General features: G+C 39.5%; 1 protein-coding gene across 1 annotated transcript; it reads right to left on the bottom strand.

Moving 5' to 3' along the window:
* Positions 1 to 350: 350 nt before the first annotated feature.
* Positions 351 to 27,450, bottom strand: LOC139711524 (uncharacterized). Its single transcript, XM_071623401.1, has 23 exons — positions 27,283 to 27,450; positions 26,201 to 26,323; positions 24,902 to 25,021; positions 24,239 to 24,360; positions 23,582 to 23,679; positions 23,017 to 23,148; positions 22,487 to 22,603; positions 20,634 to 21,014; positions 19,687 to 19,815; positions 18,600 to 18,704; positions 17,301 to 17,396; positions 15,577 to 15,702; positions 14,750 to 14,842; positions 12,952 to 13,056; positions 10,488 to 10,615; positions 9,773 to 9,983; positions 6,923 to 7,047; positions 6,164 to 6,377; positions 4,622 to 4,746; positions 3,766 to 3,967; positions 1,846 to 1,944; positions 1,115 to 1,285; positions 351 to 373 (listed from the first exon to the last, which is right to left on the bottom strand). The coding sequence occupies exons 1-23, from the start codon at positions 27,448 to 27,450 to the stop codon at positions 351 to 353; spliced, it is 3,213 nt and encodes a 1,070-aa protein (XP_071479502.1).

The raw sequence follows: 27,450 nt of genomic DNA on the forward strand, positions 1-27,450 counted from the left end.
CAATGACTGATACAGTGATGCAATCATCATCAACAAGAACAATAAACTACGGATCAACTTCCTAGTACACATACACATAGAAAACATACGCAGTTTGTCCTTGGTAGTATCGAAATGTCATTACGTTATAATACCTCGGAGATATAATAATAGTAATATCATATTGCTGAAACAAAACCAATACATGTAAATAAATATACACAAATGAATACATGAATAAAAAAATTATCAATCTATAACTTTCCGCTCGCAAGCCACTACAACTGCATCAAAAATTGAAACTTTAAACAATGACATATATGTTCGGGAAAAAGTAAGTAGCTCTCGTGGCGCACTTATGCCAGTCTTCGCTACTCGGCAGGACTGCAAAACACTGAAATGGCCAGATACATTTTCAGAATTTAAATAAGATCTACAAGTAGTTCCAAGTTAGCGGGCACAATTGAAATGCGTTTTAGCTCTTGCGTAGTATAGTTCCATGAAATGGCTACCTTATTCATATTAGCACACAACATCCTTCTGCAGCCCTACGTGCCCTAGCTGGTTACAAAGGAAGCTGAACTACACTTGAATTCAACATAAATGTATTACTATGCACACGCCAATTCCTTGTCACACAAACCCCAACTCTGCGGAAGATAATGGGAAAACAATGCTCACTCTTTTAATGATATCAGTCAGCTTTATTTATGAATATCAACGGATCACAAAGTGACTGCCCTTGATTGTTGATATTCATCATTAAATATCGTAATCGCCATGAATACCATTAGATATTAACACCGGTACCGTATCACTAAATATTTTTTTTTTTTGGACAAACAGTAAGCACACATATCTATTTTTGAGTGCGAGCATTATTTTGCCTGCATGTGTATGACAATTCTAGTATGTGCGTGTACAAAGACTCATGGCACGTTGCCCTTTTCACTCTGAAGAAGGTGTGTATGTGGTAAGGTATACAAGGTATAGGCCTACTCTGACAACAAAATCGCAAGTACTCTGATCCTAAACGTTACCCTTACAAAAAAAAACATACAAAAACAAACAAACAAAAACAAAAAGGGCGCTTCCTACAGAGTCGCTCGATTGTAAATCGAAATAAACTTCTCACCTAGTTCATACATGTTGTTCACTTCCCCATCAATGCTGGACAGACCTATATGGACATCGTTATCGGCGCTGACCTCAAAATCTAGTGACGTCACACCCGCAGGCACGCGCCATCCGGGAAAGGTGTATAGTCTTGAGGTCCCAACATCAGGAGTGTGTAGCACCGCGCAACCTACAAGTGAACATAAAGACAGTACATGAACCTATAAGGGCCTTACGCCGCTGCAGGTACCATAGCTCCTGAACTCGTGTGTGAACCTGCCTTCTCATACAGGGGGATTTGAAAACAACGACGAATAAAAATGCAAAAATTTGAAAGGGAATGAAACTCAAATAATATATTCATGCATTGAGTGAATGCAGCGATACTTATCACATCATAATAATATCGGACAATTCGCTGTGAAATTATACTTTAAGATGAAATCACAAAAATTCAATGGAAAACATAATGATGGCTGATGACATCAAGGATGGATCGAAGTATCAATAGAGATGGCATCATAATATAGTAATAATAATGTCACAATAGAGGAATGCACTAAATGCCAATTGCCTAAATTTTAATTCAAAATCCGAATTATATGTATATATATATATATATATATATATATATATATAATGTATTTATATGTATAATATATAAATTGACTTTAATTTTCATGGTATAACTTATTGCTTTTGCGAGACAAAACAGATGTGGTATTCTTTCTTCTCTTTCCTTTTTCTTACCGCACATAGATCCGAAGAAATTGACGGGGCAGCTGCATTCGGGGCCAGTCAGACCTTCAGAGCAGCTTCCTCCGTTAAGGCACGGGGACGATGAACACGCTTAAGATATGGGGAGAAACAGACATTATGAGATAGAACATCTAGGCTATATAAATACACTAAACAAACCCTATGCTCTTGCATAAGATAACATTTTGGGATTTCGTCTACTATTCCTTTACACCCAGGGAGGTGAGACGTCCACATAAGTACGAACACCTCCCTGTAGTACAGAATACTGTAGATCCTACAGTGTGTGCGATTCAGTTCCATCACCCTTATGCCAGCAGGTTATGAACACGAATACAGATACAATGTAATAGACATAAGTCAAGTTTCCAGACATCCTCCAGGGTCCGTTTCATAAAGTCATCGCGTAACCCGTTCCATACTGAATTCTGAAACGCCCTCAAGGTTCCCGCAAGGAACGGGTTAAATGTCTTTACATAAATCTCAGAAAGCCAAAGTCGCTCATAAATAATAATATGCAGCTATGAGAGACTATCGATGAGACGTAAAATCCATTTCATGAAGTCTCTCATAATAATATCTTATGAGCGAAAAGTCTCTCATGAAACAGACCCCTGGGGGGCATCCGACATTCTATACCAGTGCATTCTACAGTGTACCGTACAGTACCATGCTTTTGTGTACCGTACCATACCGAGCCACAAGCGGACCAAAATAGCGGTGTACTCCATGGCTCTAATTCACGAAGGTGGTACATGGTATTGAAACCATGCTGCCCTACTTTGGCAAAAGGAAGCAAGTGACAAAAGTGACATTTCTCGTAAAAGAGCAAAATATGTCTGTCATTTACACTGACATCAATGGACTATCATGATGTCTTATCTAACATATCTCTTAGTATGATGAGTGTTTCTGCATGCAGTTTGGCCTGTATGGAAGAGGAGCTCATTATGTGAAGTATGAAAGCATCAATAACTCAAATTCGGATGGTATGTCACTTGCTTCCTTTTGCCAAAGTAGGGCAACATGGTTTAAACCATGGACAATATGTATGGAGCGCCAAGTAACACATGGCCTATTTCGTTACGAAATTAGTCATTTTGTTGACGAAATGAACATTTCGTCACTTTGCGTTCCATACAAAGTGTCCATGGTTTAAACCATGGTTTCAATACCCTTCGTGAATTCGGGCCCAAAAGCCGTACCAGACGTAGGCGTGAAAATATTGCGCGTAACACGCACATACAAAGAGTTTATTCTCTTTGTACGGGACACCTGTATAAGTAGCTTAAGTGCGCCATTTAAATTATGAATTGATCAATTCAAATTCTATGCATGATAATGCATCATGTGAATACATAGGGCCTAAATATAAAAATACTGTATGTGAATATCACTGTCCATGATTTTCCTGCTGAAAACAATAGAAAAACGAGCAAAAGAAAACAGAAAACATCGAGAGAGCCAAAATAGAGGAAGGGCGCAATAAACAAAAAAGAAATCTTCTACGAGTTAATGATTTAATATCTTTCCTTTATCATTCATTTTTACACCTTACCAACGTTTGCATATATATATATATATATATATATATATATATGTATGTTTTTATGCTTCCTTTACGATGTAACCATTATTCATAACGTTAGCTGAAAATGAAACAAAACAAGCAGTCACTCTTTCAAAAGAGATATTTTTGTGTGTGCGAGAATTAACACAGTGAACAACTGCGTATTTGTCAGGTGTGACCACAACTTGGTGTGGACAAACTTTTTATGAGAATATAAAAATTGATAAATATAGAATATTTTCTCCCTTATCCGCTGGAAGTGTATAACGAAACTCTATGGGAAAGAAAGCCCAATCAGAGAAGTAAAAAGCAACAACTGGTGAGGAATAGTCAACTCGTACCTGGAACGCATCTCACTCCGGCATCTTCTGCGTGCCCGCAGTCGTGCTGAGTCCAACTATGATTGCGGTTACAGGCGCCCAAAGTCGCCTCATTGCCTTCACAGTGAACATCGTCAAGGAGGATGAGACCCACCCCTGGCCCAAAGCTGGCTGCACTCGTGGCTTCAATCGCCCCAGGAAACCCAAGCTGCTTGCACACAACCTTTGGGCGTGAAGATTGAGAAACATTTCTGTTATAGTTTTGCTTCTTTTTTCCCCAAAACTTAACGTTCTTCTCTCTTCAGCAAAAGTCTGAAGGGCCACGGAACACAACGCGACTTGCCACGATTCTCCTTCCTCGTCTTCTTCTTCTTCCTCTTCTTCTTCTTCTTCCTGTTAAGTCTGCCTCCTTATTAGCTGAAGATTCTGGCAGACAAATCTTACAGGTTCACCGGTCGTACGACACGGTGTCGAGTCGCGCGAGTAGTCGTACGACCCGGCTTGACTCAAAAGTTGTGCGAACAGTTGAGTGAGTCGGGATCTTCGACCACTCTCACTCACCGTACACTACACGGACTGACATCAGTGCATCGTACTTTGGCGAGATTGGCTGAAAGTCGAGGACCGTCGTGAAAATCCGACATGTTAAATCATTCTCAAAGTCGTGTATTACAGGTCGGAGTTACAATGATATTCTTTAGCAGCAAAATTCCGAGTAATCGGGGGAATGATTTACTATTTACTTTAATGTGCGTCCCCGCGACAGGTTTTTTGAAGTCAGAGTAAGTAATTTCTTTATAAGACTGAAAGCACAAACTGGAAGACACTGTATTGATAAGTGGAGTGAATGAGATGCCGTGCCCGTTATCTTACTAACCTCAGCATCGTCAATACCCCAGTAGTCATCACACACCGTGCCCCACTGGCCCCTGTAAGAGATCTCTACCCGCCCCTCTGTGATGCTAGAGCCGTCTGCCAGACGGAGGGCGCCATCCGCGGCGTCTGCCAGAGGAAAATATAAAATAAATACATAGAACAAATATATACAGATGTCATGTGCAAGAGACGAACACTCGCATAAAATAAATCTGAAAAACGGATGAGCATGGGTTTACTAAGATTGTTAGGTCTGGAAGCATAATACTTTTGTTTTGTTTTGTTTGTTTTGATTTTGGTTTCCGTTTTTGCTTTGTTTATTTGTTTGTGGGTTTCGATTTTGGGGTGTTTTTTTTTGGGGGGGGATTTTTTTTGGACGAAGTGTACTGGATATAAGCTTACGCTTTCGCTGACACTATTGTACAGAAAGAGACGCCGAAGAACAAACAAACACCATAGAAGTGTGTATGATCAACAACCCCACATGAAGATCTGTTATGCTACGGGTACAGCAATGTTCAGGCAACCGTGGACAAAACGGGATGAACGTGCGATACGCGAGGGGACGGGATGGCAAACACGACAGGTCGTGATTGTTATGGAGGCCATGTCATATTTTAAGCCGTTAAAAAAAAAAAATCCCACACCCGTCTTGGTGCTGATGAGAAACCTGGTAGGCCGTATCCCTTTAGGCGGGATGAACGCAACATAACGTGACAGCACGTAACAGGTCGTGGACAATAGTTGGTGGCCGCCAGTAGTGGGACGCGATGTGAAATAGTGTAGCCTAGCCTGACCAAACGTCGTGATACCGGCGTCAGATAGCCATTTCTTTCATTGGAGCATGGAGCTACTATATATAGCTCCATGATTGGAGCGTGGATACCATTGTAAAAAAACTAGAATGCAGAGAGAACACAAGAAGAATATCCCACCGGCCACGGCGCGCTACATTTCGGGCAAACGTAACTATACACAGCCCTGTCGCTGTACAAGAAGTCGGGATTCACACGTCTGGTCGGGCTAGGGCAAACGGGGCTGCCGTGGCCGACGGGTACATGGTATTAACGTAGCATGAATTATGATTCCTGCAAAGTCCGACGAAATATAATGGGCTTTAAAAAGACGAAAATGCGAAGGAGATTACGCACGACGCCCACGATCGATATCGGCAGTTGACTGAACTAAAGAACTGACAAAAACGATGTACTATATAGCAAAAGATCGTCTAAACCTTGAGATAAAAAAAAAGATACGAGTTTAGTACAGTGTATGAAATTACAATGAGCTGCGGTTAAAACAACACACTGTGTTTTCGCCCGTCTTGAAGTTTCTCGAAGTATTAGGGTACCTTCCTAGTATATTATACGACCATGACAAGAATGTTTTGACATGTAGGCCACGCCGATCATCATTTCCTGTTACCATTATGAAGTAAAATCATAGTTTATATGTTCTGTACGCCAGAGAACATACATGTCATAAATTAAATATGGGGTTATAACTTCCATCAGGACACACCACAGGCAAACGACAAACGAACCTGAAGATGTGTCGGTGGTCGAGCAGCGGACGCTGGCGTCTTCGTCGTGACCGCAATTATGGCTCAGCCAGGCGTTGCGTTGACAGGAAGAAATGTCCGCCTCGTAGCCTGTACACTCAAGGTTGTCCATCATGATCAGTCCTACACCGCGTCCGAAAGAAGCCCGGCGGATGCCTTCCATACCAGAACTGAAGCCAAGCTGTTTGCAGGCGACCTGTGTGGGACATGCGCAGATATTGCAACTCAAGGCGACCATGAATCTATAGCATTCTATTTGATTGCACGTTATAATAATTTCTTTCCTCTTTATGAAATATCTCTGTGTCTTAATTTTCACAGAAGGGTGTTTACTTCAGACTTAGAACTTAGACTTAGTAGCTCCCGCGTCATCCGACGCATGAGGCGGTCATCTTCTTCCAGCTTCGTCTATCGAAGGATGTTTGCTTTGATTTATATCGGACATGCTTTGTCTCCTATACAGTGGTTTCCTCCTGTATTCAAAAGTGTGCAGCTATTTCAACATCTTCTATTTTCAACTTTACACTTCTCCTTCCCTCCCTTACTGGCACAGTGGATATTCACAAGCAAGAATGTAAAACCTCCCTGTGTCCGACCAATAAGCTAATTTCTTGTGTTTTACTCAATGAAGAAATCCCCACAATGCAAACACGGGCTCTCGTTATAGCCGGGATGGGTTTAAGAGCGGTGTTCTGCCACAGAGCACATGAAGAATAGATACGGAACCGCGGCAATGTTTACATGGGCGTCATTGACGTCCCAGACGTCGTCGCAGATCGTGCCCCACTCTCCCCCGTAGGAGACTTCCACACGACCCTCTGTCTCGTCCGAGCCATCTTGCAAACGAAGCGTGCCATCTGCAGCGTCTGAGGTGAAAGTTAGGAGGGGAGGGGAGGGACAAAATTCGTTAGAACTCGCAGTGTCTCGAGGAGCCAGTAGCTACCATAGTCAATCATGCAAATTGCAGTGCATATAATTATGGCCACGGTACTCCGTTTTCCCGGGCTTTATTCTATCATACATTAGCACACGTTATCGATCATAAGGAAGTCACCTTTCAAAAGTGAGAGTTTCTATCCACATGACACGATACGGTATGCAACTTGACCGTTATTCACCAAATTTGACCACAAATCTATAAAAAAAAAATCAGAATATCACAGGAAAACTACATTCTTGATACAGCAATTTAACGTTCCTTCGTGGTAAATGTTTTCATCCTTAATTTTTGTATTTTTACTTCCTTTTCCTCTTCATTTTCATGTTATTATTTTAATACTTATATTTCAATATAATCCTTTGGGGGCCACCGGGAAGCATGGTGTCCGTTCGTACATTCAATCGTACTGGAAATAATGCCCATAAAAGTTTGTACAAGACTTAATCTTGCCTTTTCAAAAAGAGGATTAAACTGTTTTAAAACTAGAAATGTCGCTATGGCGACTGGTATGCCTCCACCATAATGCATGATTCTCCTAATAGGTCTATAGTACATGTGGACAATGTGTGATTACATTTTCACAAAATTGGCAAAATATTAAAATGACATGTTTGTCACAAATGTATTGAATGTTTACCTTCCTTGACCTATGTTTAATTGGATGAATAGGAGAGCATGTATTTGGGGATTTAAGAACTTTAACTTGACTTTGACCATTTCATAAGTTTATGCACTGAGTAATTTTCAAGGTATGGAGAAAAAGAGCAATTTCTGTATTGAACAGTAAATTGTTATCATTTTCATCTGGCCTTTGATTTATAAGAGAATCACTGTCAGGCAGAACATACATAAATTCAGCATGTACTAAGTTTCAAGATAACTTGAGCCACTTCCGAGATATGGAGAAAGAATTAAGTTCAGCACTTTCACTTGATCTTTGACCTGTTGACCTTTGACCTTCTTGGCAAAAAAAAAAAATCCCAGAGAATCTCTATTGGGTTATACATGCATACATCAAGTTAAAAAAAAAAGTCCTGCTGGCATTGCATAAATATAAGGAAAATAGTAAAATTTTGAAGTATTGTCCTTGACCTTTGACCCCTGACCTTTGACCCCATGAACCCTAAATTCCCTAGATAACCACTGCCAGTCAGTAGATGCATATATATACTATGTTCCATGAAGATACCTTGAACAATTTCCAAGATACAGAGAAAAAAGTGAAATTTTAACATTTTACTTGACCTTTTGACCTTTGACCTTTTGACCTCATGACCCCAAACTTTCACCAGAGAATCTTAATTGGGTAGTACATGTATACACTCAGTTTCAAGAAAATATCTTCAGGCATTGCATAGATATGGGGGAAATAGTAAAATTTTAAGCATTTGACCTTGACCTTTTGACCTTTGACCTTGAGCATGTGCACCAAAAAGTTGATAGGCACAACTTCACCCCCTAATACACATACATGCCAAGTTTCATTAGGATACCTCAAAAGGTTTTGGTAGTTACCCTGTCCACAAAATTCATTATGGACGGACGGAAGGACGGACGGACGGACGGACGGACAACCCGAAAACATAATGCCTCCGGCACCACTTCGTGGCGGAGGCATAATAATGATACTCCCAATTTGGTCCCGACCCAATGGGCCACCCGTACATCTGTAGTAAACAAACTTGTTATTACACTCAGTAAAGCAAAGTGTATTTACTCAGAACATTACGGTTTTATGGAATAATCTTGCAGAAGATTTAGTAATTGGAGATTCTGACTAATGAACAAAGTTAGAACTTTACAGTCATCGATGTACTTGGCAATGATCTTTGCAGCAACTATTCATCTCTATCACTTCTGGCTTTGTAGATGAAGCTTTTTAGAATTTCTCAATATTTAGACTTATTATAATCATTAATTTCCCCTCATTTTGTCGTATATGAAATCAAGCAAAGATAGATGAACACAATGATATGTCAGCAAACACCACAGGTTTTGTATCACACTGGTATCTAATTTACTGGTATCCAAATCAGACTAATTGCCCTGCTTGTAGCTGTCTGTCAAAGCGTGTTTTACAGTGTTTCATGCAGAGTGACTTTCATTTGTAACTGAATGTTTATGATTATGTGAATAAAATGGCTTTGTTGGGAAAAGGAGACCGTCGGCATTAACATTGTCTTTGTTTTCAAATCTGATTTGCTTTTAAAACAATTTGACAGTTTAAATTGTATAACATGTATAAAGCTTAACGTGAATTTGGGACGATATGCTTTGTCTTCAACATTTTGGAAGTATTTTTAATCACGAATTATTTCTTCAAAAGATAGTTTCATTGGAATATTTCATTCGCTTGAGAGTATGATATCTCTTTCTGATATTGGTTTTATTAGTTTGACAAAAGAAAGCAGACTGCAACTCGATTGAAATCTTTCAGTTTTCATTCATCAGCACTTCTAAGTATCAATTAACATCTTTTTTTTTTTAATGACATGATGGAAGTTCGGAGTACTGCTTTAGCACCTGAGATTTTTTCTTCAAATAAATTATCTTTTTTTTCCTTGCTTCAAGACTTGTGAAGTAGACCTACATATCAAAATTGAAAATCTAAAACAAAAATGTTCTTTTTATACGAAGGCCACTATACTAACCAGACGTTGGGTCTGTATTCGAGCATCGGACTCCGATGTCTTCGCTATGACCGCAGTTGTGAACGCCAACACCGTTGTGGTCGCATGAAGCGAGGTCGTCCTCGAATCCGTCGCAGTCGACTTGGTAGAGCAGGACGTCAATGCCTGTACCTGGGCCGAACTTCACGCCCTCGCCGACAGCGGCACCAATGTTGAGTTGGCGACACACTACCTGCATGTCGTTTCAGAAGAGAGTAAGTATTTTTTTTAGAATTACAGCTACCATCGTAAAAACTGAAATACTATATTCTTAGTTATTTTGGTGTAACTCGACTATTATTGCAAGTCACTTGATTTACGTCAATTTTGATAAGATTTCCATAACTTTCCATTTGATTTTTCTTAGAGAAAATTATTGAGTTGGATTTCATTAAAAAAAATTACAACGTGAGTATGGAGAGGAGTTTCACTAGGAAAGAGAGATGGGGAGGCGGGGGGGGGGGGGGGAGGCTAGGAGGGTGAGAGGGAGGGAGGATTTTGGAGCTGTGTGACTAAGTGGTTCAAGTCCGTGGCAGCAGCGATAGTACTAGGATTACCTTATAGGGACGGCTTTTAAATTCCCCCAGTATAGGCCTTCAGGACAATGAGAGTGAAGACAACGTGTAATCCCTCGATAATTTACTTTATTGTTCCCTTTTAAAAAGACGCAAAAGGTAGACTGTTCCATTTTGCCTACGTGGACGTTCTCCAAGGTCCAGTCGTCATCGCACACCGTTCCCCATTGTTTGTTCAGGAAGATCTCTATTCGTCCCTCTGTGTTATCAGTTCCGTCCATGAGATGAATGGTACCGTCCGATACTGGTGCTGTAAGAGTACACGTTCAGTGGGTTACTTTTTATCCACGCCATTCAAGTTATTGCACGGCATTCCAAAGTGGGAAACCATCATTACATTTCTATTTTGTCAAGAATCATGATGATCAGCAAAAATACTAAAGCCTCTCTTACATCCCGTCGTGCGTGTTTAGAGACCGTGCGGACTCGGGACTTCCTGTCAGGCGTGGAGTTGTCGCAGGGTGAAAATTAAATCGGAGGGAAAGTATGTAGTAAGTACGTGATGAGTGGGTGTGTCTTGCTCAAAAAGTAAGGCCCGCAAGTGGTCTGTACGCCTTTTTGGAAGTAGGAAGAAGTAAGGAGCACGTAAGATTTCTACTTCTGTCGCACACAATGAGTGGGATAATTGTACGTGAATTGCAAGTGAAGCGTACGTTTTCAGAAATCGTACTTACGAAGTAAGAGAAACGTAAGAGAAACGTAAGGAGCACGGAAGTGTTAAGCAAGACAGTCGTGCGTCAAATTGGAAGAACGCACGGATAATCACAATAATACAAAAGGGTGCACTGAGTCTCTTCATCAGTCGTGTGCACTCACTGCAGAAAATGTCGACGCGGAACTGAAAGCACGCTGTCCGTATCAGCTTTTATATAAGAGCACGATGCACCTGAGCATGTCTCAACATAGTCCTTCTGACGCACTTTTTATCGTGCTGATCACGTTCGTCGTCGGAGTGTGACGTATTTCACAAGTACGGTAGTAGTACTCGCCACGCATTTTGGAAGTAGGTAATACGCACGGAGGAGGTGCGCTCACATTGAAAGCAAGTGGAAAGTAAGAGCCTCTTGCGTGGTAAGAACGCCTTCGTGGGAAAATACCCCCCGAAATAGTTGCATGTTTTGCCTGCGTTACACGCACACCCTATCGAACTTACTCAGTACTTCTGTCTTGCGTACTCCGAGCGTGCCCCACGCGTGCTAATTGTCGCAGCCAGGTCGTAGCGAAAAACTGGCCGGCCAGTTTTCAGGCTGCGTGCTATGCGTCGTGTTTGCGACCACCCAAAAAAGTACTTCCCACTTGCGTGCATCTCACTACTTGGCCCATTTTTGGCACGCAAACCACTCGTAGGAGCACGCACGACCGGATGTAAGAGAGCCTTAAAGAGAAATTGATTGTAGAACTTTTGTCTAGTTGCAATAGTGATAATGATAATTAAATGATAATAATAGTAATAAGAAGAATAAGAATAGTAATTATCATGTAAACAACAGAAACAATAGTAATAGTTAGGCTAATATTTCTTTTACAATTACATGTTGTACAACTGCTATACATAATTATATACATACTACTTCTACTTCTAGTATAATTTTACTACTATAAACTACCATGCACCACCACTACTACTACTGCTACTACTATTACCTACCACCTACTACGAACTACTACGTATATTATGACTATTCGTATGAATGTTAATATAGCAATACTAATCCAGTTTATGATATAATAATGATTACAGTTATAAGGTCCTTTTCTTACGAATGGTAGTTTTACTATTGTGCGCACCACTCTTCTCGAGTCCTGCGTTATTATTTTGACCCTATAGCATTGACAGGTATAGATATCCACTTTGCCTGCACCTGTCATCCGGGCTACGAGAGAAATTATGAATGGGACTACTTGTCCAGTGAAGTACGCACCAAGTTGTATGTAAACTCGAGATCATAAAATGGATTAAAGTCACCCCTGATGATCAGTAAATATAAGCAGACAATTATCAATGAGATGAATAGAGTAGTGAATTTTTTTTTCAACTTCAGATGGAAATTATATGAAAGTTGTGATTTTTGAAGTTTTGATCAATCAAATACCAACTATCGGTAGCAATCTGTGATTATCACATACGAGCTCATCCCCATTTGCTCTGCACTAAACAATAAGACACAGTCGTTTCAAGTAAGTTGCATAAACTGCAATTATTGTTAAGATTTTCGTAAACAACCCTACATGCACAAATATGGTTCGTCATCTATAACGATAAAGATATGAATTGTTGTTGGGGACAGGGCAAATGGAAGGTGAGCTACGCGCTATAACATCACGGAGTTGCTAATTTGTGTTTGCTTGCTCAAAACTGAAAAAAAAATCATATAACTTTCTGGTTTTGATCAAAATTTGCTGAACTTTCACTGTCCTGTTCCTCTTATTTCCCTGTGTCCGATTTCCTGGTAACTAATATTCAGGGTGGAATTCCCCATTTATACAGAGTGTAGAGGAGACTCATGATATTTTGTTGTTATTCATTTTTACAATAGAAAATTTGGAATGCTCTGAAAAATTTATATTTGTCACATCAATACTTACTGCAGACAGAGCACATGATTGGACAGTGATCATCTATGATAGGAGCCTCGCCGCACAACGACAAGGTTCGACCAGTACACAGTCTGGACTTCTGCACACATGGTTCTACAGGAGCGATAGACAAAAAAAAAAAAATAGGGTTGGATATAGACAGGCAAGATGAGCTCACACGTGACCGTACAGATGAAGCACGTTTTGTAGATATACAACTAAATTACTGACGCAGACGTATGTATGTGTGGGAGTGTGTGCGCGCGCGTGTGTGTGTGTGTGTGTGTGTTTGTGTGTGTGTGTGTGAGATCCGGATGGGGTAGGGGGGACAAATGGAAACATCACAGGATAGACATTTTCAGTTTGTACAACTATACATCACATCATGTATAGGCCTGATCAGCAAAAGTTGCAAAAAGACTTTAGGTCATCAAAGCTTGCTAATCATAACTCTTGAAGTATTATTGATTAGAGCTAATTTCCCACTTTTGGATTCATTTTAGCTTAACACTATTATAGTGAAAATCTTGTAAAGCTAGCCACTACGATACTTACACGGCGGTATCATCACATCACCTGTGGTAAAATAATGGTCTCCCTCACGTGATCGACATCACTGTATTTGTGTAGAAATGTGTAAACTTTTCCCAATATCTAGTCCTCTTGATTCTCAAAAAAAAAAAAAAAAAATGTGCCGTTGCGGAAAGATGTTAACTCATGCTTTCGAGACTACTATATCATGTACAGTTTGTCCCAAAACAAATTACAACGGGGCCCTCCGCAATGGGGTTTTCTGCAAAATAGAGCTAAAATGTTATATTTTAAGACCCTGAAGTAGCATTGAAAAGAATCAATTATATTGCGTGTTATCAATGCAAAAATTTGATTGTAATTTTTTGGGGACATACTGCAGTAAGTCGCCCCAAAGATTACAATTAGATTTTCGAATTGATAACACCCAATATGATCGACCTGTCTAAGTGCTACTTCAGGGTCTTAAAATGTAACATCTTAGCTCTATTTTGAAGAAAACCCCATTCAAATTGGTTAAGCCGTCACAGAGAAATGTGGATTGTAGTAAAGCATGTCATGAGTCTGATTCTTCCAATTTTAGCAATTCAATGCTCTTGTGTGTGAATAAGAGACAGAATTAGGACGGAAGAGATTCCCGACATCCTCTACAAAATTCCTCATTTCTCTTTGACCACTGAAGCAAATCGAATGGGGTTTTCTGTAAGATGTGGGCAATGAGTTATAGTTTCATACCCTGAATTTGTATTTAGATTGATTCACCACTTTTAAAGATATCATTGCGGAGGGCCCCGTTGTAATTTTTGGGGGGACATACGGTACTGTAATTTAACAAAGAACATAAGTATGTGCACATCAACTTCCGGTCAGTAATAACTTAAAGGTTTTGGGAATGCGATGTTACTCAAATACAGGAAATTATGTTAAAGAATCAAACTCAAAATACTTTTATACTTGGTTCTATAGAAAACATTAATTGTTATAATGCTTTTTATTTGTATTCAAAATACTCTATACTTTTTGCCAGAAATAAAAAGAAATTAGATTTTTGTCCATTTTTAAAGTAAGCGAAGAAAGTAGATGATGTCTGAAAAAAAGGTTTTGTATCCAATATCAATTGGAACCGCGTTCATATTAGACTGTTTGTAGCTACCTGTCAAATTGTATTATTACCTTTTATGTATCATAATTTATGTGCCATTTGTTTTGTACCTGAATTTATAGTGAATAAAATGTCTTTGTAAAAACAATTGGTGGAGTGCAGTAAAGTTCTTACTGCTGCATTCAATTCCAAGCCATCCGTCCATACAGGTACAGGTGCAGGTTGTCTCGTCCAAGGTACCCCCGTGCTCACACTCCAGATTACACTCTGCGTGCGGAACAGAAGAAGAGGAAAAATGGGGGAAATGAGTAAAAAAACAAGAAAAAGGTCTCAACTTCTCACTTACATACTCGTCAGTAGCCGTATTTCAAACAATTTCCCCTTTGCTTTTATCAAAGCTATGTAAAATAATGATGTATTCTCCTTCTGTAACTGTCATGATGATGCGACTTGACAGCAATTATTTTGTAGTTAGTGTATGCGAACATTCGAAAGGATACATTTGAATCTTATCCGGACATTTAAATTGTAAAATGGACTCAAGTCAACAGTACTTACATTTTCTTTGTTTTGTAATGAGTTACACGGGTTTCAGCTAAATGGGATCGACCTGTATTAATGAATTAAAAGAGCTAATTCTGCCCTTAAAAAGGAAAAGAAATTAATGGCCATTAATATTTTCAGTCCAAAGTTTTCAGCTTAATAATCAATTTTATATTATATTAATGGCAACTGAAGGGCTCGAAGAAAGAAGATACATGCGGGCCGAGAAATAAGATTTTTTTTTCAGATTTAACGGTCATCTGTTATTATAGATCAAAACGTAATGAAGGAGTTACACGGTATTGTGTATATACACACATATATTATAGACCACACACATGCATACAAACAGAAACACAGAAACACACACACACACACACACACAAACACCAACATATGAGACAAGTATACATGAGGTAAAAACTGCTGAAACATAAGAACACCATAAAAGGACACACCATTACAGTATTCTCCACTCCACGGTAATGGGCAGTAACAGAGGCAAACGCCATTTCTGATGTGTTGGAAGCCGGGAGCTCTGGCCAGAGTGCCCGTGTTGTTGCATGGAAGATGTCCCTCGCATTCTGACAAGGGGAAAGCGCATCGAGAATTCGTTAAGACTTTTTAGCAGTTGCCTTAAAGATGAAATTCAGCCCAAATATATGTTAGTCTGATAAAGAAGAGTAAATTTTTAGGAGTTAAATGGTAAAAATTTGACTGAAATCGCATGAAAAATAAATAAGTAATGAAATGTTGAAGTTTTGATAATTTTTTGACAAGCTTAAGAGAGACACTGGTCTAGACACCAACGAGATAAAAACTGCAATGCTGGACAGACAAACTTGGAGTGCCGTTGTGGATCGAGAACACCACTCGAATTAAGCAAGTAAGCAAGATAATTTCTCCATAACAGTTCTTGTACAGTGGGTGTGAATATGCAAATGAGTTAGGTAACCATGTCATACCCTCACAATTTTCCACTGATCATGTACAAAAAAAGGAGAAGCGAAAATTCATTGTTTCTGTCAATGAAGCCTGAAACATGACGTTATTCCTGGTTGGATAGCTTCAGAATAGTGATAAGATAGCTATACAAGGATTTGGGCCTCGGGAATGATTGTGTTTGAACTAAAAACTGGACATTTCCTAATTTCATGTGCAAACTATATGGTAAGTTGTGAGGGGATGACATGCTCACTTTTTCCATTTGCATATTCATGTTGACTGTTCATGACCTATTTCCCCCCAAAATAGCAAAACTTCAAAATGTCATAACTTCCTTATTTTTTCATCCGATTCCGATCAAAATTATACCTTTGAACTCATAATATTTTATTCTTTCTTTTATGACTATAACGTACGTTCGGATTGAATATCTCCTTTAACGGATTCGAGGAGGTAGAATTAATATCAAGACCAGAAGAAGGAGGAGGAGTAGAACAGGAGAGGTAAGCGAAGGAGCATTTGACATTCAATACATGGGCATTTGCACTGTTCTTCACTAAAACTTGGTCATTTCTGAGAAGATACAGTATGAAATGTATGTACACGTGCGTGTGTTCGTTTGTTTCTTAATTCTAATGTCAATATTTGATCCTGTACTTGGATTCTAAATCCTGCGGACGTTTCATAATAAACAATCAAGTAGACTGATTTGAAAACTTTTTTTTCGGGATTATCCCATGAGACCGACACCCACGAGTCATACAGTCCACGACTTAGATACTAGATCACTGGGCTTAATGTTCCCGTCTCGTGGGCCTTGCTTGCTCAGTGTCGAACTCGTCGGCCCATACTTGTCTGGTGTCGGACCCATGGGCCTTATAAAATTTGCGTAGTGCTAGTGTCGAGCACATGGGCTGTGTGACTCATGGGCTGCATGACTCGTGAGTTGTATGATTCGTGGGTGTCGAACCCGTGACGTGCATTATTACTATCATTATTACCGTCCTTATAGCGCATAATACCTTTGGCAAGGTCTCTATGCGCTTAATTAGAGGGGAATAAGATATGCAGGAAAATATAATTACAGAAACAATAAAATGCTGCATGCTATCATTATTGTTACGTTTTGAACTGATGAGTTTTTAAAGATGTTTTAATTTAAAATTATTTTCCGGAATTTGTAATCAGAGAAAGTGTGTATTAGAGTTTTGTTTGCGTTTGTTTGTGATCGATTTACCACTCTCGGGGCAGTAGACATCGCAGTGACTGGCGTCACTAGGGGGTTCGGCCTCGTACGATGGCCAGCAAGTGCGGTCCGTAGCAGCGCATCTATCTGTTGGGAAAGGGAACGCGGCATTCATGAATACATATACCGGTAAGTGATACAATTTTCTCATCAAAATGATTTCAAATTACAATGTGACGGAGGACCAGTGGGGATGTTGTGACTAGGTATATTAGCAATGGGATATGACTGATCGATTGACACTACGCAAAAGGCAAATTCATCGTATATGTCAAGCTATAATATGTCACGAGCTCATTGTTCCTGTCAATGTCCTAATTGAATCCATCCAAATGATAGATTGAAATAAGACTTTGGAGTACATAATAATTCTATTGTTACGCATGCGAATTCAACTAAAATTACCAGGGAAACAAAAAGGATCTTGCAGGATTAAATTTCTTAATACAAGTAGCACCTCATGGTTGTGAAATGATATTAACAAGTAAAATAAATAAAACGAATGGATATAATGTGAAAGACGAAAAACAACAAGAAAAAAGTACAATTTGTCGCAGGGCATTTGCTGGAAAGAAGATTGTTAGTCTATACACGTTTGGGTCATAAATCAAAAACGTATTACGGGTAGAAACACACTACAACCAGAATATGTTTGGACACGATGGTCGTGTTCACTGACGAAACATTCACATACTGTTACACTATCCTGTTCATGATAAACGTCCAACGATTGGGAAGAAAACGTACGAGTCCACATGTATGGATACACCCGGTAGACGTCTTTCTTAGGCATGTTAGGTTTCATGGAACATCCCGCTGACCCTACCTACGAGAGTGAGAATTTCCCCTTGGGCGATCGGACGGACTCAATTCATAACACAAGTGCTGGGGTCATCCCACGAGCTCAACACCAAAGAGTCATACAGCTTACGAGATTGACATTGAAAAAAGGTCCATGAGTCATACAGCCCACAAGCTCTACACTATAGGCAAACAAGTCCCATGAGTTCGACACTAGGCAAACAAGGACCACGACTCCGACACTATACAATAGGCAAAAAAGGCCCACGAGACCTATACTGCGTGCATTAAGCCCGATGATGTATTGTTGGTTTCATGAGCATTTTTTGGCTTATGTCGAGCTGGTGGACGGTACAGTTCATGGGCTCATTTTACTTGATGTAGAGTTCATTGGTCTTATTTACTTAGTGTCTAGTTCATAGGCTGTATGACTCATGGGCTATATGACTCGTGGGTGTCGAACTCGTGACGTGCACCCGAAGTGCTCACTCTCACAAGTGTCACCGTTGTAGCCTGAATGACAAACACATTCGCATGACTGCTCGTCGATGAACCCGTTCCTACTGCAGAACATGCCTTCCCCGACGCTGCACACTGCAGAGGAGAAGATGTATACAAACAAACTTAACCAAACGCGTTGCCAAATAACACATGAAACTTTTTTTTTTTCGATTGGAATCTTGACCATTGTGTTGCACGAGAAATACACAATCCCCATGCAGCCATCTCCTGATGATCAATCTTAAGTGTTTTCTCTCATGGTAATTTAAGAATATCATTCTGCAACGATAATCGAAACTATCACAGCAGTCATGGTAATCTTAATGATTGATAATAGTGATTATAACAATAATACTTGCAGTAGTCGTCACCAAAATTATCAATCATAGTCCTCAAGGTTCTAGAAATATGTTTGATGCAAAGTACATAATACCTTAACAACTAGCTATACTGTAGTACTTAAAGAGAATGAAGATGGCATTTAGATTAAGAACGGTTCTTCTCTTGAAGATAAAATTTATGAAAGGGGAATTATAGATGAGATTTATCACAGCTTTGAGTTCAAGTTTACTTGAATGACTTTAATGATATTAAGCTGCAAATCTCTTAGTGCAAACAGTAATGAAATCTAAATGTTTCTTTCGTTTTCGCAAAACAGTAATGGATCTTGCAATCTCGTGTACAAAATTAGGTTATAATTTCAAAAATGTAACCCTCTTCCCTTGAAAACAATAGTGCAAGGTTAAATATATTGATGTAGATGCTGTAATCTATTTCCTATATACTTTATTCAAAAAACAGGATTTTCGGTTAAGACCTGTTGACAAAAATGGAATAAATTATTGTGAATCGATCTAGATTTCATTCTTCTTAGTGATCATCAGCACTGTTTCACTAGAACATTAGAATAAAGTATGTATTTCGGATTTTTTTTTTTTTTTTGTCTGAGTCTTCCGATGACACACTTTTGAACAACTGTACAAACATGGCGTAAAATTTTCACTTCAAGAAGGTCTATTCTGGCGAGACTGGACGAAATAAGCGTCTAAGTGTCGACCTATCAGGACTTTCTTACCGTCTCTGACACACCGACCAGTTTCAGTATCGAGTTGGAACCCGATTGGGCAGGCGAGGCATCGATAGGAACCAGGGGTGTTCTCACAGAACTCGCAGACATTGTCCTCCAGTGAGCATTCGTCAATGTCTGAAAGAATGATAACTCGAGCAGGATTCGAACCTACGACCTGTCCGGACACAGTCCTGTCCGGAGATCAGGAGGTCGTCGTAGGTTCAAATCCTGCTCGAGTATGTACGCCCATGATTTCTTTTATCATGGCTACTACTAAAACACTGATCAATTCAGTGCTTATTTACGTTGGTGTTGGGCAGTTTGTCAATCAGTTGCAATGAAAATATCTCGACGGAAGAATTATGAATTTGAAATGATAACGTTTGTTAAGATGAGACACACTTTGAAGTCTTCCATTGGACCACGCCCGGAGATACACTGAAATTGATCTGAATGACAATGATGATCTGATCATTCCTTCTTTTTTTCTCAACAATGTGGCTCGGTCGCTCATCAGGATGAAATATATCATTTCGTTTTGCTGAGAGCGTTTAGTAGGTCCTACTCTTTACAAACATGAATCAACAAGGTGATCAACCCGTCTAGGTTGTTTAGCAGGACTCGCTGTACAAGACTGACCAATAATTACACTTCCATCGATTTCTTCTAAACTCATGCTCTACTTGTTTTCTTTTGATTACCCTTTTTCTTTTGATTTCCCTCTTTCACATTCTTCTGGCATTTTGTTTTCATTTGAGAGACGCTCAAGACAGCAGAGCTCACTTAGGTGACGTCAAAAGATTCAATATCTATTCATACTTCAAATTGGAGACTTCTATCCTCCGCATTATATCTGAAGCAGAAAACACTGTAGAGCCGTCATTGGCCTCTGACGAACATTAAATGGCATTAGAAATGTATTAAGACGTTAGTACTGCAGGTTTTTAACTTACCGGTGCACGTTAACAGCGCGTTATCAAAGCTATACCCAGTCACGCAGTCGCATGTACAGGTTTCAGGGTCGAAGGTCCCCTGACCGCTGCAGTCGAGTACGGGGCACGGTGTCGCTGGCCTACTGGTAGATGACGGCTCACTGGATGATATATATTCCGTCGAAGTCTGCGGCGAGGCCGTTGGCTTCACCGGGGTGGGGACTGACGGCGTGGTCGAGGGCTCTTCGATTTGGAAGCTGCCGCGTCCGATCGCGAAGAAGGGCGTGCACGTCCTGCCGTTGGCATCGAGTTCGAAGCCCGGCATGCAACTGCAGCGGTAAGATCCTACCGTGTTCTCGCAGAAGTGAGCACAGCGACCCGCCTCCTCGCATTCATCGACGTCTGGAAGAATCATGGGAGACCAGCTTACTTACGTAATAATATCAATTCATAAACATGGTGAAAAGATGACGATAATGGTTCTGACGATAGCGATGGTGAAGACGACGATGATGCTTTTGATTTCACCAATACGTGATGATGATAATAATTGTCAGTGATAAATTACAACGATAATCTTTAATCATCATATTGCTACTAATCAAATTGTTAATATCACTGCAACGAGTAATCATGATAATGATGGCAATGGTTATGATAATGATATTCATGTTTTCAAGTAGCGTCTTTTCACAATGTCGTGGGGCTCTTACAGAGGTACACCTGAACTCAAGATGTCTCCTAACTATAATAAAAAGGAAAACACACCTTCCAAATTTGTATTGGTCACGTGTCTAGGGTAAGTTAACCAATTCTGAACACTGATTACATATCAATAACCACTATACCGGGTGTCCCAAAAAAAGCGGAACGGTGGATTTTCAGTACCTTGCGGTCTGAAAGTTATATATCTTTTGACATCATTAGAAAGAGCATCTTCCGCAGAAGACTGTGATACCCAAATCATCAAATTTGGTTAAGTACTTTTTATTCTACGCCAATTTCTGAAAATGCAGTCATTGTCAAATTTCGCCGGATTTTTGCGACTTATGAGATAATAATTTGAGAGCGACACGCGATCCATACGGTGAATATTGTGTAAGCTCGGTGATCCATGTCAACAAAAGATACAGCTTTCACATTGGGCACGGGCCAGGAAAAAACAGTGTGTGTGTGTGTGTGTGTGTGTGTGTGTGTGTGTGTGTGTCTGTGTGTGTGTGTTTGCGCTCCCAATATGAAAGCGTTATCTTTTGCTGACATGGATCAACGAGCTTACACAATTCACCGTATGGAACGCGTGTCGCACCCAAATTATTATATCATAAGTCGCAAAAAATTCAAAATGACTGCATTTACAGAAATTGGCGTAGAATAAAAAGTACTGAACCAAATCTAATGATTTTGGTATCATGGTCTTTTGCGGAAGATGCTCTTTCTAATGATGTCAAAAAATATATCACTTTTAAAACGCAAGGTACTGAAAATCCACCGTTCCGCTTTTTTTGGGACACCCGGTATAGGCTGTTTTTAGTGGCTGTATCGGAGACACTAAAACACTAAAACACTGGCATCGTCACTCACTTGTTGGTTCTTGCTCGCGCAATGAACAAAGCGAATCCTTATATGAAATTTCGTTTTGTCTTTTTTTTTTAGATTCGTCTGGGTTTCAGACCAGCATTTCACTACTAGGCGAAAATTTCATACTTATCACTCCAATAACTGATTATACATTGACATCTCATGATCCTTACTACCAATCTACGTAGCATCAGTGGTACAGCTAAGTGATAGGAGCGAGAAGGGCTCCTGAAAAACACGAATTAAAAACAAACAAACAAACAAACAAACACTTATGGTTTCATCCCTCGTCTCACCTAGACATATATCTCTTGCCTTGGTTGTCTCGTAGCCTTCTGGACAGTCGCAATGACAAATTCCTTGATCAGAATCCATCACGATCCATGACGGGTCTCCACATTTTAGAATACACACTGAAGGGGGAAAAATAAACCAATTAAATGTAGCCCGTTCACTTTGCTATCGTTATCACAACAGGGCAGAAATAGCTGTTCACTCTGATGTGGTGCTAAATTTTAAGCAGAATAGATACTGCCAGTACTCGAGAGCAAATTATGATGGATTGGATTTCTATAATGTATATTGATTGTCATACTTTTTTTAACGTGACAAGTTGTAATTCTGCATCAGTCTTAAGAAAATTCGGACAACTTTGAAAGTGCTGGTCAAGTAATATCTCTCAGCCAATTATTGGTTAGGATCCACTATAGGTATTATCACCATTACTCGTCAACATCGATTTTACTGTCTTCTAATATACAGTCATACAAAAAGGTCAGAATATCATGTTATTTTGAGATATTCGTGGTGTAAGGTTTGTCCATACCAAACGGGTCATCTGCGCATGTTGCATGATCACATATGCATGTGCATTCCTCAGAGTTATAATCGTAGACTCCGGAACAGGTGTCGGCGTAAAGGCAGTCGCACTGTGCTCCTTCCGGTGTACAACCACTGTCTGTCGGCGGAGCAAAGCACAATATAAAACTCGATCTGATTATGAGCATGTGGTTATGTTCAGCTTATTAGCATACTATTCCAACCCCTGTCCACAGAAGGCAAATCAAATGTTCCATTATTAAGCCATTAAAAAAAAAAATGAATGGATTCTTTTCATGTAGGCCCTAATATCTCTGTATATTGTATAGTTCCACGACTGTGACATTATAATTATGAGCTGTTGTAGACTTCTTATCAGGCCAAGACGTCACATGGATTTGACCAAAACTTTTGAACATTATAACTTTTGTACAGATTACTCAGATTGTCCTCAAACTTATAAATCAATATTGATACATAGTAAACTTTAAGGAGAAAATAATTGCGCTTTGACTAAGAAAAAAGGTGCTAAATTTAAACATCATTAATCATGAAAACGTTGCATCCCTCACCGCACATGTCATACTCATTGTTACACCAGCCGCTTCCATCGGGGCAAGCTGTGCACGGCGTCCCGGACGTGTAGGGGTTGGCGTCTTCAAGATCATCGCTGGAAGGCAGTTCAAACCATGGTAGAAAAGTACATGCCAAACGTATCAATTGTGTTTGACATTTAAACAGAACATTGTGCGGTTTCACATTGTTGACAGTTTGGGGGCACTACGAGTCGTTGTTTTAAAGTCAATAATAATGCACAATTCTTTCAGTGTGATATTTGTTTTATGATTAAAGAAAAATCGATAACAAACCTGGTAATAGATTAAATTATCTGAGTTAAAACGAAAGATAAAGAATAATTAGATGAATATCCTAAACCCAGTCTATTTCTAAAGTGAAGTGATTTGTAAGTGAGACAAATATTGCTCCAATGTCTATTTCCAAATATCTGGACAATGATTTAAAAAAAAAATCAAATTTGCTTTGTTGTACATTGTACTCGTCAACCGAAGGGAACTAAAATAAAGAGAGAGTTTAAGGTACAAGAATTGTCACATTTCATTAAGTTCAATTCAGATCAATTCAATTCAATTCAATTTTAAGACGCTGAATAAGACTTATCATGTATACCTGCAAGTTACAATCATGACGGTCACATGAAGCACACTTACACAGGGTAGTAATTGCATTTCCAGTAGTAAACGTTGGGTAGAACGGTATTTGTGTATGTATTATTCAGTTCGTCGCATAGGAAATAAGCACATCCAATCTCCTCCATTGGTGCCCATGTGAACTGAAACAGTAAGAAGTGGAGCCAAAGAAATAAGAATATCTGTGCATGTTCTGAGGGCCAATATTTCTCACATGAAATGTTATACTTTTCGAAAATACCGCAGAAATCATGACAATGCTGCCGTAAATTATGCTGTCTTTTGATCAATCTATGGAGTGTTCGTAATTGCGTCTACCTGCACAAAGTTTGAAAACAATCGCCTGTGGCAATTACAGGTATGATGCTGGAGCAAATGCTCCCATTTGGAGTGCTAAGAGCTTAATTATGATCCCTTATGAAGTTTGTTTGTTTTTGTTGTTTTTTGTACGTGAACAGTGTGTACAGAAGACTAAACTGAAGATGAGGAATATAAAATAATCATCTTAAATCCGATTGTAAAATCGAAAGGCAGTCATTTTTAATCATTCAAAAAATCGAGTTTTAAATTGTTTCAACTATGATAGTAAAAAAAAAAGACACTCTTTATAATATCTTACAAATCTGTACTATATTTTCCCATTGAAATTTTCTGTCAAAGTGATAGAGATTTTTAAAGACTCACCAATTTGTACATGTTGCAGAAGACTGGGTCACGACTGCATGAATCTTCGAGGTAATTATAGCTTTCTTTGCCCAGGTAGAGCCATGTATCTATAGAGTCCACTAAATCAAATGTAGGTGTCTGTAAATAATTGTCAAATGGCAGATTAAATACAAGCAAACAAAGCAAAGTATATCAATATAAAGCTAAATGTCTTAATTAAGTTCTATAGGCCTGCCCAACCACACATGTCAAAGTGTTTTGCCCGTGTCATTATATGAATTTCTATATAGCCCTTTATTGCCTGGACAGAGTACAGATGGTTTAAATAATGATTGTAATGGTGTTCCTGAGCTTCAATGCAGACCAATGGAAACCACTCGTTGTTTCTTTGTTTTTCATTTTAATCGGAAATCAAAAAGTAAATTATATTCAAGCAAAACGAAATATTTAAGAATGGATAAAAGGATGGAATACTGATCTCAGGAGTACCGTCGAATAGAGTTCGGTCTTTTATGGGCACCACAGTGACATATGAAGCGTTTATAAATTTGAAAACAATATTAAGGATAAAACATAAATAGATTGATAAAGCTTAAAAAGGGAGCTCATTCATCTTCCAACCTCCTCTCCCATGGACCGACAAAAAGTTCGAAATGACATTGTATCATGACAATTCCCATGCGTCAACTCTTCGTCTGTGATTACAATAGCAGCGATAATTTCTAAAGTGCGTGTGAAATACTGTCTCACTAGAGGAGACTTCGCCCGCCACTCGTGCGACTCGAAAAAACCCCAAAGGGCTTGCATTCTCCCCAAGAAGGCAACTCCACGGCGACTTCAGAGACGTCTCCAGATGAGATGATAACTTATTCATCCGGATGTCGCGGAGACGACTCCGGGAGGTCGCCAATGGGTCTCCCCAAAGTCGTTTCGGAGACCTTTGGGAGACCTCGCGAATAAAATTAGTCTCCGCTAGTTGTCCGTGAGTTATTTATTAACGAGATAAACTATCTATATACATGTACTTTTATTTACAATGGTATGCATGTCGCGGTGCATTTAAGTGAGGTAAAAAAACAAACAAACATGAGATGAGACTTCACATAAAGCATAAATCCTTAAAATGGATATAAAACAGCAGTCCTACTTTTCAGGCACCACACCCAGCTAACGTACATGCTTTCATTTTTTTTTTGTCAATAACGTAATACATAATCTTATTTAGAATCATCGTCTTCGTCCGATGTGAGAGAACTTCATGTATACAATTTTCGTCATCTATACACGAAGCGACAACCAGCCTATCGTTGCGCATACCTGCGAGATGCCAGTGAACTGTAAGACCTTCCGTGGGTGACCCATGTCAACAGGAATGTCAATGGAGTAATAACACTCTTCCACCCTGTCCTTGGCAGCGGCGTAGAGATCGTGGCTCCACACCTGGAAGGGAAACCAGTAGAAACACAGAGAGGGACGGTGACGGGATATTATGTTCTTCTGCCTCCTTTTTCAGATTATAGAGAGACTAATAGATCAAGGACGTATATGGACATAGTACTTTTTTGTTTTGTTTTTGTTTTTTACGTGCGTAAACGCCTGGATAAGTCAGTTCGGAGTTCCACTTTCAACATAAGCACAAAAAGGGCCATTTTTACTTATTCATGCATGGTGGGATTTTCACTCACTGAGACAAGCATACATGACAGATTATGTCTAATGATTATTCATATAAATGGTATGCGCCTACTAAGAAAAAAAAATGTTAATGCATTGAAGGCGAAACAATGAAAGGAATGCTTACCCGGGTATTGATTATTGATTATGTCGCTTTGACACTGAGTGAATAGGTACCTAACCAACTGCCCATGAACTAATAATGATCTGGTTTATTGCAATGATGGACAGAATTAGTGTCTACAATGACTGATAATCCACCCAATCAGCATTGGCTGTCTTCAAATCTCACAAAATGTATGATGATCGAATATTATGTAGTGCACGAGGTGAAAAATACGAATATTTTCCCCCGAGTATTTGGTTGTTCAGTCGGCTATTTTTATCCCCCTCTTTGTGTGTGTGTGTGTGTGTGTGTGTGTGTATGGTGGGGGTGAGAGGGAGGGGCGTCATTGAAGGATATCGGCTTTAGCGGGCGAAGAACTTGTCTTTTAAGCTTCTCAATTCGATTTTCATGTTATTAAACGACAAAATGGAAAAGAAAAATAGCCCACATAGACGTACTTCCAGTGTTCCGATTTTAACGTCAATAACGAGCTTGAAATGTTCTTTTCGACATCTGTTATGTATGTTTCATTTTACCGTAAAGAAGTGCAATTAAAGGAACGACAAAAAGAAAGCTGATTAATTTACGAGAGTATACTGTACACTATAGACCTACTTACAACTTTGTTCATATTTGCTGCAGTTGGTTCCACCTCGGCACGCCCTTGGTTGTGCACCTCAACGAGCTCTGCGATCTCCCCAGCCGCCAAGGCCGGCACCAGCTCTGCGTCGCTGTACCCTCCTTCATGGTAGGCCAGTGAGCATGGTACCCACCACACCATCAGCAT

This window comes from Diadema antillarum, unplaced genomic scaffold (genome assembly GCF_040938485.1).
Source record: "Diadema antillarum isolate AM-2024a unplaced genomic scaffold, OU_Dant_1.0 seq00001666_RagTag, whole genome shotgun sequence".
NCBI lineage: Eukaryota > Metazoa > Echinodermata > Echinoidea > Diadematoida > Diadematidae > Diadema > Diadema antillarum.

Excerpts from the sequence above, each read along its gene's own strand:
- LOC139711524 (XM_071623401.1), bottom strand. The coding sequence starts at position 27,450 with ATGCTGATGGTGTGGTGGGTACCATGCTCACTGGCCTACCATGAAGGA. Across the intron at positions 26,324-27,282 it reads CAGCAAATATGAACAAAGTT|GTGTGGAGCCACGATCTCTA; the intron begins GTAAGTAGGTCT and ends TTTCCCTTCCAG. Across the intron at positions 15,703-17,300 it reads TGTCTACTGCCCCGAGAGTG|AATGCGAGGGACATCTTCCA; the intron begins GTAAATCGATCA and ends TCCCCTTGTCAG.